Source organism: Neovison vison, chromosome 8 (genome assembly GCF_020171115.1).
Source record: "Neovison vison isolate M4711 chromosome 8, ASM_NN_V1, whole genome shotgun sequence".
NCBI classification, from domain to species: Eukaryota; Metazoa; Chordata; class Mammalia; order Carnivora; family Mustelidae; genus Neogale; species Neogale vison.
The window spans coordinates 22,097,816-22,112,983 of record NC_058098.1 but is presented as its reverse complement, the minus strand read 5'-3'; the positions used below and the strand labels follow the sequence as shown (position 1 = coordinate 22,112,983).

Below are 15,168 nucleotides of genomic sequence, written 5' to 3'. Positions count from 1 at the left end.
GCCAAAGGTAGATGCTTAACCAACTGAGCCACCCAGGAGCCCCTAAAAGACAATAAACAAACAAACAAACAGGAGGCTAGAAGAAATGCTGCTCATTCTTTCTCTGAAAACATAAGACCTAGAACTCTTGCTATTAGCTACTTTATTCCTGCCTATATTTCTGCATTTACACTGGATTCATGGCTAATAAGGATTGACTTACAACTACTCCCAAGCCATCCAAGAGACAAAAATGATTTTTTTTTTCTTTCCTCCAGTTTTCGCTATCTTCATTTCAGGGAGTGGGAGGAAACTGCTATGTTTACAGAATGTTCTTGCATTTTGAACATTTTTCTCCTAATTTTTTCCATTTCAAAATGATGCAGAGCACAGTCTAATAAATGCAGCAATCTGTGCAAATCTGCAGCCTGCTAGTCTATTTTCAGAAAAATTTCCAACTCAAATTATGTTGCTGATTCCCTGTAGCCTTCTACCTCGGTTTTATGCTTCATTCCTACTGTTGACTTGGATGAGAGGTGAAGTGCTGAACTGGGAGTGCAGATGGAGAAGAGGAGAGGATGAGACAAACGTGGATATAGGTAGAACAAGATTACAAGGTCCCAGAAAGATCAAGGAAGAAAGAAGCCCAGAAATCTTCAGAGGGGTTACCAATGATCAAACCCTTATAAATTAAAGATAATTAGGATTAATAACCATTCATGTTTAATACTCATAAGGTCATTCTTAAGTTTCATAACAATTTTATTAGGCTATTACATATTATTTATTATACGTTATTGAATGTTCAAGTAAATTTTAACACAAGTACATAACTAGACAGGACTCAGAACAAATTTTAAGTAAGTCAGATTATAAGAAAGAATTTCCACAGCATCTGGCAACAGCATCATTAATACATTTCACCCAAAGCTAGAGTATGCATATTTCTCTAGAACTTAAGTATGGGAAGAAATGGATACATTTTTTACAATCTAGTCTATTGGTAGGTGGAGTATTCTTAACATACAGTGTTATGTTAGTTTCAGGTGTATAACACAGTAATTCAACAATTACGTACATTGCACAGTGCTCATCAAAGTAAGTGTAATCTTAATCCTCTTCACCTATTTCACCCATCCCCCCACCTTCTTCCCCTCTGGTAACCATCTGTTCTTCAGTTACCAGTCTGTTTTCTCATTTGTCTTTTTTTTTCCTGCCTTTATTTGTTTTGTTTCTTAGAATTTCAGTAGGTGGGGTGGAATATTTTAACATTTTAAAGTAATTTAAAAGCAATTCATGCTTATCATAGAAAATTAGAAAAATATAGAATATGAAAAAGAAAATAAAAATCATCTGTAATGCTACCATCCAAAGATATAACTGCTAGTAACAAATTCTTTCCCTTTTTTCCTTTTCTTTTTTTAAAATATATATAGTGGGTAAGACCAGAATTTTTATTATTTTTTTAAAAAGATTTTATTTATTTATTTGACATAGAAACACATGGACAGAGGGAACACAAGAAGAGGGATTGGGAGAGGGAGAAGTGGGCCTCCTGCTGAGCAGGGAATCTGATGCTGGGCTGAAAGCAGAGCAGCAGGCAGAGGGAGAGGGGGTAGCATGGCTCCCCACTAAGCAAGGAGCCCAATAAGGGGCTTAGAGGGCTTGATCTTGATCCCAGGAGCCTGGGATCATGACCTGAGCCAAAGGCAGAGGCTTAACACTGAGCCACCCAGTCGCCCCTGATTTTGTTTTTTATGTAATCTCCAAACCCAATGTTGGGCTTGAACTCACAACTCTGAAATTGAAGAGGTGGATGCTCTACTTGATGTGGGCAACAAAAACAAAAGAAACTATTAAATTTCCTTACTGGCTATAGCCCATTAATAAGTTCTTGAAATAGGCAGAGTGACTTTCCTTTGGCTCAGCTGCCTCCATGCTGACACTTTGCTAAGGGCAAAAGGCAATCTTAGCTTACATTATCCTGGCACGCTAAGATACTGTAAGTGTTCTTTAACACATAAAAATTCCTTTGGAGGGGACGCCTGGGTGGCTCAGTCGGTTAAGCCGCTGCCCTCAGCTCAGGTCATGATCCCAGGATCCTGGGATCGAGTCCCATGTGGGGTTCCTTGCTCAGCAGGGAGCCTGCTTCTCTCTCTGCCTCTGCCTGCTTGTGCTCTCTCTCTCTCTCTGCCTCTGCCTGCTTGTGCTCTCTCTCTCTCTCTCTCTCTCTGACAAATAAATAAATACAAAAAATCTTTAAAAAAAAATTCCTTTGGAGGAACACCTGGTGTGGCTCAGTAGGTTAAATGTCTAACTCATGATTTTGGCTGAGGTCATGGATCTCAGGGTTGTGAGATGAAGCCCCTTGTTGGGCCCTGTGCTAGGCATGGAGCCGGCTTGGGATTCTCTTACCCTCTCCTTCTACCCTTCCCCACCTCTCTTTAAAAAAAAAAAAATTCCTTTGGAAACATCCTTTCTCTCTACCCCCCAAGACAGATGTTAGCAATCATCTTACAAGCATATGGCCCACTTATCTACATCTGAAGGGTCTCATGACCAGGGTTTTACTTGACAGTAAGGAATGACCTTTTCCTAACAATAGCTAGCTCCCTCAAGGTCCTAGAAACCTTGCTAAAATTCCTTAAGAGACTTGGATTATCCCTAACCCTCTCCAAAATTGAAAGTATATAATCAGTCACCTGTCACAACCCCAATGCAGCTTTTTCCAACCACAGGTTCTATCCTTTTTTCTTTTTTTTCACTGAAGACCTCTCAGGAGTTCTTTCTTAGTTTGTCGGATCCTAGCCCCAACATCTTCTGCACCAAATGACTGAGCCAGCCCAAATTATTCTCCCTCTTTTCTTATGGATAACTATTTAACAAAATTGGGACATATGTAGTTATTTCTATTTTTTAAACATGAGAATCTTCTCATTTCTTTAAATAACCAAAGTAACAATTTTTTTTAAAAGATTTTATTTATTTATTTGACAGAGATCACAAGTAGGCAGAGAGGTAGGCAGAGAGAAAGGGAAGCAGGCTCCCTGGCGAGCAGAGAGCCTGATGTGGGGCTCGATCCCAGGACCCTGGGACCATGACCTGAGCTGAAGGCAGAGGCTTTAACCCACTGAGCCACCCAGGCAGCCCCCAAATAACAAATTTTTAATTGCAGGATATTCCATTCTATGGTTATATCAAATTTTGTTGCTCTACAGTACTGGGTACCTACGCCGCTTTCATCTTTTAGCCCTAAAAACAAAGTTTTAATGAATATTTTGGCTCTTTGACTTCCTAGCTGTGTGACCTTAAACAAATGACTTAATTTCTCTGTGGGATAATAATAATAGTAACACTTCACTGGACTGTCCTGAGAATAAAAAGTTTAAACATTCATAAAACATTTAGGAACAGTGCCTGGTACAGAGCAAATGAATGTGGAGAACAAAGGCAAGAGGAAGATAGATAAAATGAAATATCCTTTTAACTCTAGCCCACTGACAGATACTTGGGACAGGCCGAGAGTGACATTCCTCCAGGAGCTCCCAATCTCAGTATTAATACCTTACCAGAGGAAAAACCACCTTAGCTTGACCATAGCTAGGCCTCCAGGATCCTTTAAGTCTTCTTCTTTTTTTTTTTTTTTAAAGATTTTTATTTATTTATTTATTTGACAGAGAGAGAGAGATCACAAGTAGACGGAGAGGCAGGCAGAGAGAGAGATAGAGGGAAGCAGGCTCTCTGCGGGACTCGATCCCAGGACCCCGAGATCATGACCCGAGCCGAAGGCAGCGGCTTAACCCACTGAGCCACCCAGGTGCCCCCACCTTTAAGTCTTCTTTACCAGATGAAAATCCTTTTGGAATCTTCCTTTGTTCTCCACCCCTCCCAAAGTAAAAGCATATAAGCAATAGCTCCTCATAATCCCAATACAGTTCTTTGTGCCTGGGCCCTATCCCTGCTAATAAAACCACCCTTTGGAAAAAAACAAAAACAAAAACAAAAAACCACCCTTTGGCACCAAAAAGTTCTCAAGAATTCTTTCTCCACCGTTCACTCTTGGACCCCACATCAAATCACATTAGCAAATACTAGATAGTTATTAGTTCTTAAAAACTTATTATCCTTTTATTTAAACCTTTGTAAGTATCACTATTTATTCTTCAAGGAAGTTCCTAAATATTGAATTACTGGATCTCATGGCTGAGTATCAGTAAAGATTCTTGATACATATGACAAGCTGGGTACTGGTATTTTGGAGACTACATCCACTGGTGTATTAGAATAAACATTTATGGCAATTTAAAAATACTTAGAAATAGGTATTTGTTTAAAAATGAGACTATTACATTAGGCATCTTTTAGCAGATAATGAAAGTCTAGGTTACTTTTCTCTGAAAAAACTTTAAAACATCACTGCTTTAATCTCAACCTCGTAGTTTCAGATTAAAATAACATTTGTATGTTAGTAGAGAAAAACGTTTCAAAAGTAATTCCTTTTCCAATCTAAAAACAGTGAATGACTTTTCTAGCACAGATCAGTTAAACGCAAAAAGTTATATAATACTATGCTTTTACCATTATTCCCTCTTTTCACTCTGGTTATTGCTGGGATTATCTATATTTGTAAAATCTATGAGGGAGCAAAAGGCAAACTGAAGGCAAACCACAACCTAACACTCTCCCCTCTATCCTGTCAGAGGTGGGATATATGTGGTATTCCTCAAGGAAATCATGGTTGCCTTACTGTTAATGTTTTGCTAGAAACTAAAAACCACCTTATCTTGACAATAGCCAGACCTCCAGGATCCTGTAACTCTTCTTTTCATGCAAAACTCACTTTAGAGACCTAGGTTATCGCTACCCTTCCCAGCGCCCAAATTTAGAAGTATATAATCAATAGTTCCTCATAATCCCAGTGTAGTTCTGTCTGCCCATGGGTCCTGACCCTATGCTATATAATAAAAACACCTTATTGTACAGTAAACATCTCAAGAATTCTTTCTTGACCACTGGGATCTATAATCTTGCATCAATTAGAATATACTCCTGTAGTTTCCTATCTCCTTGAAAAGATTTTAGATTAATATTCTATCTAAATATTAAATTCTATGTAGATAGCAAGTATCTTCACCTTTCAGATAGCAAACATCTCAATCCTACCCATCTTCCCATGCAGTAGCAAAAACAAGCTATTTGGGTTTCAGTGAAGACAGTGATTCATTCAATCGTTTCACTCATTAAAAGTGAAAATGTAGGGCACCTGGCTGGAGCTCAGTTGGTTACACCTCTGCCTTCAGCTCAGGTCATGATCCCAGGGTCCTGGGATTAAGCCCTATCACTGGGCTCCCTGCTCAGCCAGGAGCCTGCTTCTCCTCTTCTTCTGCCTGTTGCTCCCCCTGCTTTTTCCCTGTCAAACAAATAATTAAAATCTTAAAAAAAAAAAAAAAAAAGTGAAAATGCAAAACACAGATTGGGAGAAGATATTTACATGTACTCAGCAAAGGATTAATATGCAAAATATGGGGGCGCCTCGGTGGCTCAGTAGATTGGGCCTCTGCCTTTGGCTTGGGTCATGATCTCAGGGTCCTGGGATCGAGCCCCACATTGGGCTCTCTGCTCGGCGGGGAGCCTGCTTCCCCGCCTCTCTCTGTTGGCCTCTCTGCCTACTTGTGATTTCTCTTTGTCAGATAAATAAATAAATAAATAAATCTTTTTTTTAAAAAAATGCAAAATATGTAAAGAACTCTTACAGATCAGTAAGAAAAAGACTAGCAATCGGATTAAGGAAAAAGAGCAAAGGACATGAACAGTCACTTCCTTAAAGGATACTGAAATGGCCAGTAAGTTTCAGAAAAGGTACTCAGACATCATGGGCCCTTACGGAAATACAAATTAAAACCCAGCATTATTTACCCATAAGCCTCATTTAAAACAAAAAAAGATGGTATAATTAAAAATTAGGGTTTTTTTTTGTTTACCCCCCTCCTTTTTTAAAAAAGATATTTATTTATTTATTTGAAAGAAAGAGAATGAGCAGGGGGTAAGGGCAGAGGGAGAAGGAGAAGCAGACTCCCCAGGGAGCAGGGAGCCTGATGAAGGGCTTGATCCCAGGACCCTGGGATGCCCATGACCTGAGCCAAGGGCAGATGCCCAACTGACTGAGCCACCCAGGCACACCCCCCTGCCTATTTTCTGTTGTTGTTGTTGTTTTTAAGATTTTATTTATTTAACAGATAGAGATCACAAGTTGGCAGAGAGGCAGGTAGAGAGAGAGATAGAGGAGGAAGCAGGCTCAGAGGCTTTAACCCACTGAGCCACCCAGGCGCCCCTGTTGTTGTTGTTGTTGTTTTTTAAGTAGGCTCCATGCTGGCTACGGAGATGGGCAATGCAGGGCTTCCAAGACCAAGACCTAAGCTGAGATCAAGAGTTGGATGCTCGGGGCGCCTGGGTGGCTCAGTGGGTTGGGCCGCTGCCTTCGGCTCGGGTCATGATCTCGGGGTCCTGGGATCGAGCCCCGCATCAGGCTCTCTGCTCAGCAGGGAGCCTGTTTCCTCCTCTCTCTCTGCCTGCTTGTGATTTCTCTCTGTCAAATAAATAAATAAAATCTTTAAAAAAAAAAAAAAGAGTTGGATGCTCAGCCAACTAAGCCACCCAGGTGCCCCAAAAAGTTGTTTTTTAATAACTAAAGCTATTTTGGTGAATATAGTGTGTGTGTGTGTGTGTGTGTGTACAAACAAACAAGTATTACAAATAAAACTGCTCCTGTTTTATAAAAATTAAAATGACTACCAAATGTTGGTGAGGATGTGGAACAACTGGAACTTTCATACACTGCTGGGAGGTTAGCTGGCCAAATACTTGGGAACATTGTAGCTACCGAAGCAAAACAGACAACTGCCCTATGACCCAGAAATTCCACTTCTCGGTACAGAGCCAAAAGAAACAAATATGTAGGTTTACTGAGAGACATATAAAAGAATGTGCACAGGAACTTTATTCATAATAACCAAATAACAAACAACTCCTTCTGTCTATTCACATCACAGACTACTAAACAAGAATTAAAAACATACTTGGGGCACCTGGGCGGCTCAGTTAGTTGAGCATCCGACTCTTAACTTCAGCTCAAGTCATGATCTTAGGGTTGTGAGATCAAGCCCCGCATTGGGCTCTGTGCTGGGTGTGGAGTCTGCTTAAGATTCTTACCACCCCCGGCTTCTTTTGTCCCTCTCCATCTCTCTCCCCCTCTCTAAGTAAATAAATAAATAAACAATAAAATAAAAAGAACTATCACTACACCTAACAAGAAGGGGTATCACTGACAACGCTGAAAACAGCCAGACACAAATGAATATATATTCTATCATTCTAATTATATAAAGAATAGAGAAAACCTATCTATGGTGATAGACGTCAGTATAGCAGCTCTATCTAGGAAGGAGAGGATGTATTAACTAAAGAAAAGGCACAAGGGAATCCTTAGAGGTGGAAATAGTCTATATATTGACTGAGTGGCAATTACATATGTCATTACATTCATCAAGCTGGATACTTAAAGGTTTTTGCCTTTAACTGGATATATCAATGAAAAAATAAAAATAAAAGTGAGACATTTTGAGAAGGGACCAAGATGAGCCAATGAATACCATTTGGTGCTTACTTTGGAAGCTGCCCAGTCAATCCAGCCTTTAGCACAAGGGTCAATGTTAATGAGCACAAGGCCTTCCACGAGCTCCGGATGATTGAGCTGAAACAGGCGACAAAGCCAATGTATCAAAGTTCCACTCCCAGCATTCTTTTAAAAAATTGGAACACGGTTAATCATTTCTTATGCATTATGCCATAATGCCTTAGATTTGAAAGTAAGACTTCAGCAAGGTGGTAGGAAGAGTATTTGGAAAAATTGCTCTTAAAGACTGACTTAGCAACTGGAAAACCAGTTCCCTAAAGTACGGTCGAATGCTCTTGCCTTGCAAGGATCTGTAAGGAGACAGGATATTTATTTCTGCAGCAGAGGAAGGCACTTGGCATCTCTGCAGTTGATTAGCTCATGGCAGGTCTCCTCTGCTGGGAAAGTACCCATGGAACTACTTGGCATAAGGAGCTGCTGAGGCTTAGACAGATGAATTTCACACTCATATGCCCTTGTCCCCAAAAGAAGCTTCTAGTTTGTTTCTTTTTTTTTTTTTTTTTTTTTTTCAGAAACCACATGAATGGGTGATACCACCCTGCCACACTCAAGAGGCATCTGAAAAATTTCATAATTTCTATTTCTTAAATAGAAATCAATACAAACATTTCTGTGTACACTCAAAACTCTCTAGTTTATTCTCCTTGCCTCTGATTACACTGATTATACTCACTATAGAAAATCTGATAAATAGAAATTATAAAAATTAGGAAATAAAACCTCCTAATACTTAACCACACAACATCAATCTCTATTAATATTTTGGTAGTCCTTTCCTATGCCTATGACAAACGAAGTGGATCTATATTCTAACTTTTTAATTAACATTATAGTGTATGTGAATCACATACCACTACGAGCTCTTACAAAAGTTTAATGGTGCACAAAATTCCATAAGTTCTCTCAAAGAATTTACCGATGTACTGCTCGTTTGTGATTTTTCAGGTACTGTAAGTACAAAACAGGGTTTTATATACAAACCTATATCTGCTATTCATAGAATTTACAGAAAAACTTACATAAGACCCACAGAAGTACCCGGTAACTAACACAGAAGTAGAACTGTGACCTAGGCAGTGTCTCAAGGGTATCAAGACTAATCCTCTATGTACTTACTGCAAATCTGCTGAGGATGTAAGCTCCAGCTCCAACTCCAATCCCAATGATGCTTTTCAGACTATGAAAGGGGATATAAGCAACACCAATAAGGTTAACTTATTTGAAGGTGACAAAGGACAAATGGAAAAAATACAACTGGGTTCAACTCGCTCTGATGCTTAATGGATTCTGGAACTTGGTCACTTTTCTCTAATTTTGAGCCTCAGTTCCCCAACTATAAAAGGATACAACTACCTACTTCTAAGTTGATTTTATGGATTAAATGAAATAGGACTAAAACCTGGGAGTCTAACAGTTTCCTTTCCTATCACCTCCATGTCCGACCCAATAGCAAGTCCTATAAAGTCTACCTCCAAAATATTTCCTTCCTATCTCTATCTACTTCACTGCATTCCCCTGAGGGCATCCAGTACTCCAGCTATCATTACCTCTTGCCTGACTGCTGTAATAGTTTAAAGGTCTCCCTGCTTTTTCTTTTTTACTCCTCTCCAACCCATTCTCTCCATAGCTAGAGTAAACTTTTTTAAGAATGTAAACAGCTTGGGATGCCTGGGTGGTATAGTCAGTTAAGTATCTAACTTGGTTCCGGCCCAGGTAGTGATCTCAGTGTCTTGGGATGGAGTCCTACTTCTGGCTCCATGCTCAGCGAGGGAGTTAGCTTGTAGATTCTCTTTCCCTTTTCCTCTCCCTGAGCCCCTCCCCCTACCTCTAAAATAAACGGGTCTTTAAAAATATTGAAAATAAATTTAAAAAGTAAACAGTTTTATTGAAATGCAACTTTTATACTTAGAGTGATCATTTTAAAAGACCAAACTGAAAAAAAAAGTAAATTTAATGCATTCTTATCCAATCCATTTTTTAATTCTATATCTGAAACTAAAATAAATAAATAATAAAAGACAAAACTGCTACCAGTCCCCTGCTTAAAACCTTCTATATCTATAGCTTTTGAATAAAATCCCAAATTCTTACCGGAACTGTGACATACTATGTAATCTGGCCCTTGCCTGTTTCTCAAATTTCACTCCATGCCTTTCTCCTACTTGCTTATTTGGTCTAGAAAATATTATTCCTTCTGTCTGGAATCATCTTGCCCTGGCTCTCTGTTTTGGTCTCAGCCTAGATGACAACTTCTTAGAGATGCACTGCCCAGCTAGCCTTATCTCTGTGAACCTGACCCTTCTCTAACATCACCCTCACTGACTTCTCTTATAGCACTTTATTTGTGATTATATGTTGGCTTATTTGTTGTTAATTATTCTTCCCACTAAGATGTAAGAAGGACACTGTCCATTAGGACAGTGACTATTCCATTTGCTCAGCATCATAGCCCCTAGATCAGATACACAGTATAAAGTCAAAAGTTGTATGAAAGAACTGAAAAATAAACCTACCTTAAGTGGGTAAGAACAGGAGGCAGCATTTCAGCCAACTCATCCATTGTGGGGTACTGGTACCTGAAATTCAGAAGGATACCTCCTGACTTAGAAGGCACCCATATTTCCCAATCACAAGAACAGCTAGAAGACTATGGGATTCTTAGATAAAAGCATTCTCTTGGGGCGCCTACGTGGCTCAGTCGTTAAATGTCTGCCTTCAGCTCAGGTTATGATCCCAAGGTCCTGGGATCAAGTCCCACATTGGGCTCCCTGCTCAGCGGGAAGCCTGCTTCTCCCTCTCCCACTCGCCCTGCTTGTATTCCCTCTCTTGCTGTCTCTCTGTGTCAAATAATTAAATAAAATCATTTAAAAATATAAATAAATAAATAAAAGCGCTCTCTCTCTCTCTTTTTTATTTAAAGATTTTTATTATTTATTTATTTATTTTTTAAAGATTTTATTTATTTATTTGACAGGCAGAGATCACAAGTAAGCAGAGAGGCAGGCAGAGAGAGAGAGAGGAGGAAGCAGGCTCCCCGCTGAGCAGAGAGCCTGATGTGGGGCTCCATCCCAGGACCCTGGGATCATGACCTGAGCTGAAGGCAGAGGCTTTAACCCACTGAGCCACCCAGGCGCCCCATATTTATTTATTTGACAGACAGAGATCACAAGCAGGCAGAGAGGCAGGCAGAGAGAGAGGGGGAAGCAGGCTCCCTGCTGAGCAGAGAGCCCGATGCGGGGCTCGATCCCAGGACCCTGAGATCATGACCTGAGCCGAAGGCAGTGGCTTAACCCACTGAGCCACCCAGGTGCCCCATCTCTCTCTCTTTTTTAAAAAAGATTTTATTTATTTATTTGACAAAGAAAGAAATCACAAGCAGGCAGAGAGGCAGGCAGAGAGAGAGGGGGAAGCAGGCTCTCCACGGAGCAAAGAGCCCGATGCAGAGCTCGATCCCAGGACCCTGAGGTCATGACCTGAGCTAAAGGCAGAGGCTTAATCCACTGAGCCACCCAGGACCCCCAAAGCATTCTCTTTTACCAAAGGCTGAAAGGAGATAATGTGCGGACATGATTGTGACATGTTGTGCAACTCTCTATGACTTCCATGCTAAGAAGAAAGGAACCCATGTGTCTCCATATTCTAAAGAGAAGTTTCTGGGACCAGAGAAGCCACTTGAAAAAAACAGGTAATATGGTTCTTTCCCAGGGTATTTCCAAATCCCTAAAAATCACTTTAACCAGGATTGAGGCTCAGTAAACTTCCAGCAATAAAAGTCAACTGAAGAAGTGGCTCTTGGTCTGCAGCTTATATCCAGGCAGCTAAAGGCAAAAACAAAGTCTTACTGGGCCCAACCACCTAGTCACAGATTCTGGACTCCCCATTGTGAATGCTGATTTGCTTTACTCAGGCATAAGATAACACAGTTACTTTATTGCTTCTGAATCTGGTGTATGATATGAACCACTGTATCCTAAGATGGTCAGACAAACCCAGGAATTGATTCAGACTTAGAACCCAAGAAAAGAAGGGAGCACCCACAGAGATTACAGAAGCAGAGATGGAAAGAGATCTTAAGACAACTTCCTACATATGAGGCAGGATTTACTCTGTATCTGACGGAGAAGTCAGCCTGCCTCTGCTTGAAACACTTTTTAAGCAGTGGAGTGCTCTTGAACCATTTGTGCACAAAACAGAAAAAAGGAACTGAATCTAAATGTTGTTTGATATATGCTAGTCACTGGCCAATTTGTATCTGAGAGACAGAATAGCCTGGATTAGTCAATAACATGGCTTCTGGAGCCAGACTGCCTAAGTTAAAATTCCAGCTCTGCTACTTATTTGTTATGTAATCTTGGCCAAGTTAATTAATATCTCTGGGCCTCAGTTTCCTCACTTGTAAAACAGGAGTAATAGTAAATCTGTCCCATAGGTCTGAGGGTTAAATGACTTAATAAATGTGAAGCGTTGAAAGCAGTGTAAGGAATGCCGTTCAAGTCTCATGTAAGGGTTAGTTAGCTCTTCTTCATCCTCAATGGTCTGTTTCACAAGTCACTGGCAGAGGCAGCTCTGGAGAGGAACCAAGGGAAAGGGGAAAAATCAGCATTCCACAGCCTGTGTTTTCACTCCTCCTCCCAAGGTCTTCTCAATAATTACAGTGTCCAGAGAAGAGTGAGGGAGACTGAGTCCGCCATCCAAAGCAGGTTTAGGATGAGGCCAAGAGCGCCAGGTCTTCTCAAAATCCATCTCTAGCCGATAGGGCAGCTTCTCCGAAAAAATGGATACAAAATATTCAAATTCCTGTCACCAGACTGGGAGCTAAGGTTGAGGAGGAGTTCCCAGGAAGCTCAGAGGGATTGGAGTTTGGGCCTAGGAAGTTGGAAGTTTCAGGGAGGGACACAGAAATGACAGATTTTAAAAACATGATGAAGCGGACAGATAAAAGACAGCAAGAAGTGGGTGTCTCAGACACTTAAGGTTTGCAATTACAGGGAGACAGAGTCCCATCAATGGAGAACGATTCCTGGATATAGGAAAACATGCAGTTTTCCTCAACAGACTGTACAAAACAGTTCTCAGAGCAAGGAGAGAAATAGAGAGGATGGTTGGTTGATTAGTATAACCCTTAGGCTATGCTAAAATCAAAGCTACTTCTCCCTTTGGAGCTCAGTCAATTGCTCTTCCGAATGCATGCCTTCCAGAAGATCTTGCCTGTGGCCTTACCCTGTTGGGAAAGAGGGTGCACCTTCCTGCTGGCCTGGGGCATCCACGTGACAGACAGCAAAGTGCTGGGTGATCTCTTGCATATCTTCAAAGTTAAAGAATGCATTGAAACAGGATTTATCTGCAAGAGTAAAAATACACATAAGTCATATGTTCTCTGTCTCTCCCTGATTTTCAACAGACTGTACATAAAAGTCCTCTCCATTTCTCTCCAGTTTTCCTTGACTCAATTAATTCCATAACATTGCCTCTTTCACTCCTTTTCCCCCCTTTTACTCCCTTTCATCACTGTTCTACTAAAAGGAGGTGTCTGAACAATGTGATTTAAGCAGCCCTAAAGGCTGAACACCAGACATCTCAGTGATCTGAAAAAAACAATGAATTCTCAATTCTACACGATGTCTACAAAATAAAAACCAATTCTGGTATTGTACGAAATAATCTTGCATCCATATGTTATCATTTCTCATGCACCTTATTCCTCCATCTGACACAGAGACGCTGACTATATTCCAAGAACCTGGCTAGAGTAAATACCCTGCATTGCTTAGATTCACCATGTGGAACACTGTCTCTTGGCAAACTTGCTGGGGTGTAGAAAGGGGCTGCTGCTTTAAATTCTATTAGTGTAACTGTTTAAATCTTCTCATGCAAGAGAGGTTACAAAAGCTTCAGCACTAGACTGCAGCCTCAAATGTAGGCCACCTTGGAAAGCTAGAGAAGCATGGGACAAAACATAAGTACAGGCTCTGAGCATGTGGCTAGGGCCAAAATCTTATAAGACCATCTAGAAAAGTCCACTTAAAATCACTGATGACAAAAAAAAAAAAAAAAAAATCACTGATGACAGGCCATAGAAGAATACTTTTATTAATTCATTGAAGAGCTCACAACAAAGTTAAGTTCAAACCTTGGATTTTCTTACTTGAAATATGAAAAAAACCAAAGTAGTATAGATTTAAACAAAATAAACAACTGATTTCAGTTCTACCTTTTTTTTTTTAAGAGACACACTTTATTTTTTTATTTTTATTTTTATTTTTATTTTTTTATTTTTAAAGTAATCTCTGTGCCTAACGTGGGGCTCAAACTCACGACTCCAAGATCAAGAACTGCAAGTTTTGCCAACGAGCCAACCAGGTGCCCCTCAGTTCTACTCTCTTAACCAGTTCATCCTTTAGCAGTTAAGACACAAAGATGAGATATAATTCCAGTATCCCCCAAACACATTCTTCTGACCAGTTCCTAGACAACTTAATTCTGCCATTAACATGTGTAGCAATGAAGAGGGGAAGGATAAGACAGAAAAGAAAAAACCTGTGCTGTTAGAATACTGGGATTTCTTCTTTTTAAAAATAAATACAAAAATCAAGTATTAAAATAAAAGGGGAAGGTATAAAATCAAATACATACGATTGAGGCCAATGTCATGGTATGTCAGAATAACTGGTCTGTTTCCCTTTGGTAGGCCTCTGATGGTGACATGGACCACACCATGAGTTGTTTCTATGTCATGTTCCTGTAACAAGAGAATGTATGGTCTCAGCAAAAGCAGAATGAACTTCTCAGGTGGCCAAAGTTCCACAATACCTATTTACTGCTATTTCTCACTTGCTGGGGTGGGACACATCACTGGACTTAAGCCATACCAGAGAGATGTTATAGTATTCAGAATATCCCCACTTTCTAATTCCTTTGAGATAAACACTCAAACGAGGGAAAAAATATACTGTCTCAACCATAAATTTCATATCTTAAGTAAGGGCAGTCAGAGATCTGTTAAGAATACGCTTACAAGGGGCTATGAAAAGGAGAACAGCAGGCTGGGTAAGAGGCCAGTAAGACTTGGGGGAAAGAAAAGTTAAGGAAGCAGAAGATAAGGAGCTGCTAGGTTTCAGAGCCTCCAAACTGAGATTCAGCAACTGATAAACTCAGTAGACATCTGTGAATGCCTCTGCCTAACATCCTTTCCCCTCTGGCAGGTGCTGTCCTTTATTATCCACATATTATAGGAATGGATCTTGGCTGCCACGTTTGTAGAAGTAACCTTATGGTCATGTCTTTCTGGAGACAGGCAGGTATCTGGTCCATGCTGGGTATGCATCCTTCCCTGAGAATTTGTAATTGGGATTAAGATTTTATCCTTGGCCTGGTTTTCTCTTGAAAAGAGAAGCAAACTTGGGATATTTTATTTATTTTATTTTTAAGTAGGCTCCACACTGGTGTGGAGGGGGCTTGAACTCACAACCCTGAGATCAAGACCTGAGTCGAGATCA

At 40.3% G+C, this 15,168-nt stretch overlaps 1 protein-coding gene across 4 annotated transcripts in view; it reads right to left on the bottom strand.

Annotated features, from left to right (window-relative positions):
- NDRG3 (NDRG family member 3) overlaps positions 1 to 15,168 on the bottom strand; it is a 79,276-nt gene that overhangs the window by 20,254 nt on the left and 43,854 nt on the right. For all 4 annotated transcript variants that reach the window (XM_044263083.1, XM_044263086.1, XM_044263085.1 and 1 more), the window contains 5 exons: positions 14,306 to 14,411; positions 12,893 to 13,013; positions 10,186 to 10,248; positions 8,789 to 8,849; positions 7,643 to 7,729 (listed from right to left, as the gene is read on the bottom strand). In XM_044263083.1, coding sequence (XP_044119018.1) covers positions 7,643 to 7,729; positions 8,789 to 8,849; positions 10,186 to 10,248; positions 12,893 to 13,013; positions 14,306 to 14,411 — 438 coding nt within the window. The remainder of the gene's footprint in view (positions 1 to 7,642; positions 7,730 to 8,788; positions 8,850 to 10,185; positions 10,249 to 12,892; positions 13,014 to 14,305; positions 14,412 to 15,168) is intronic.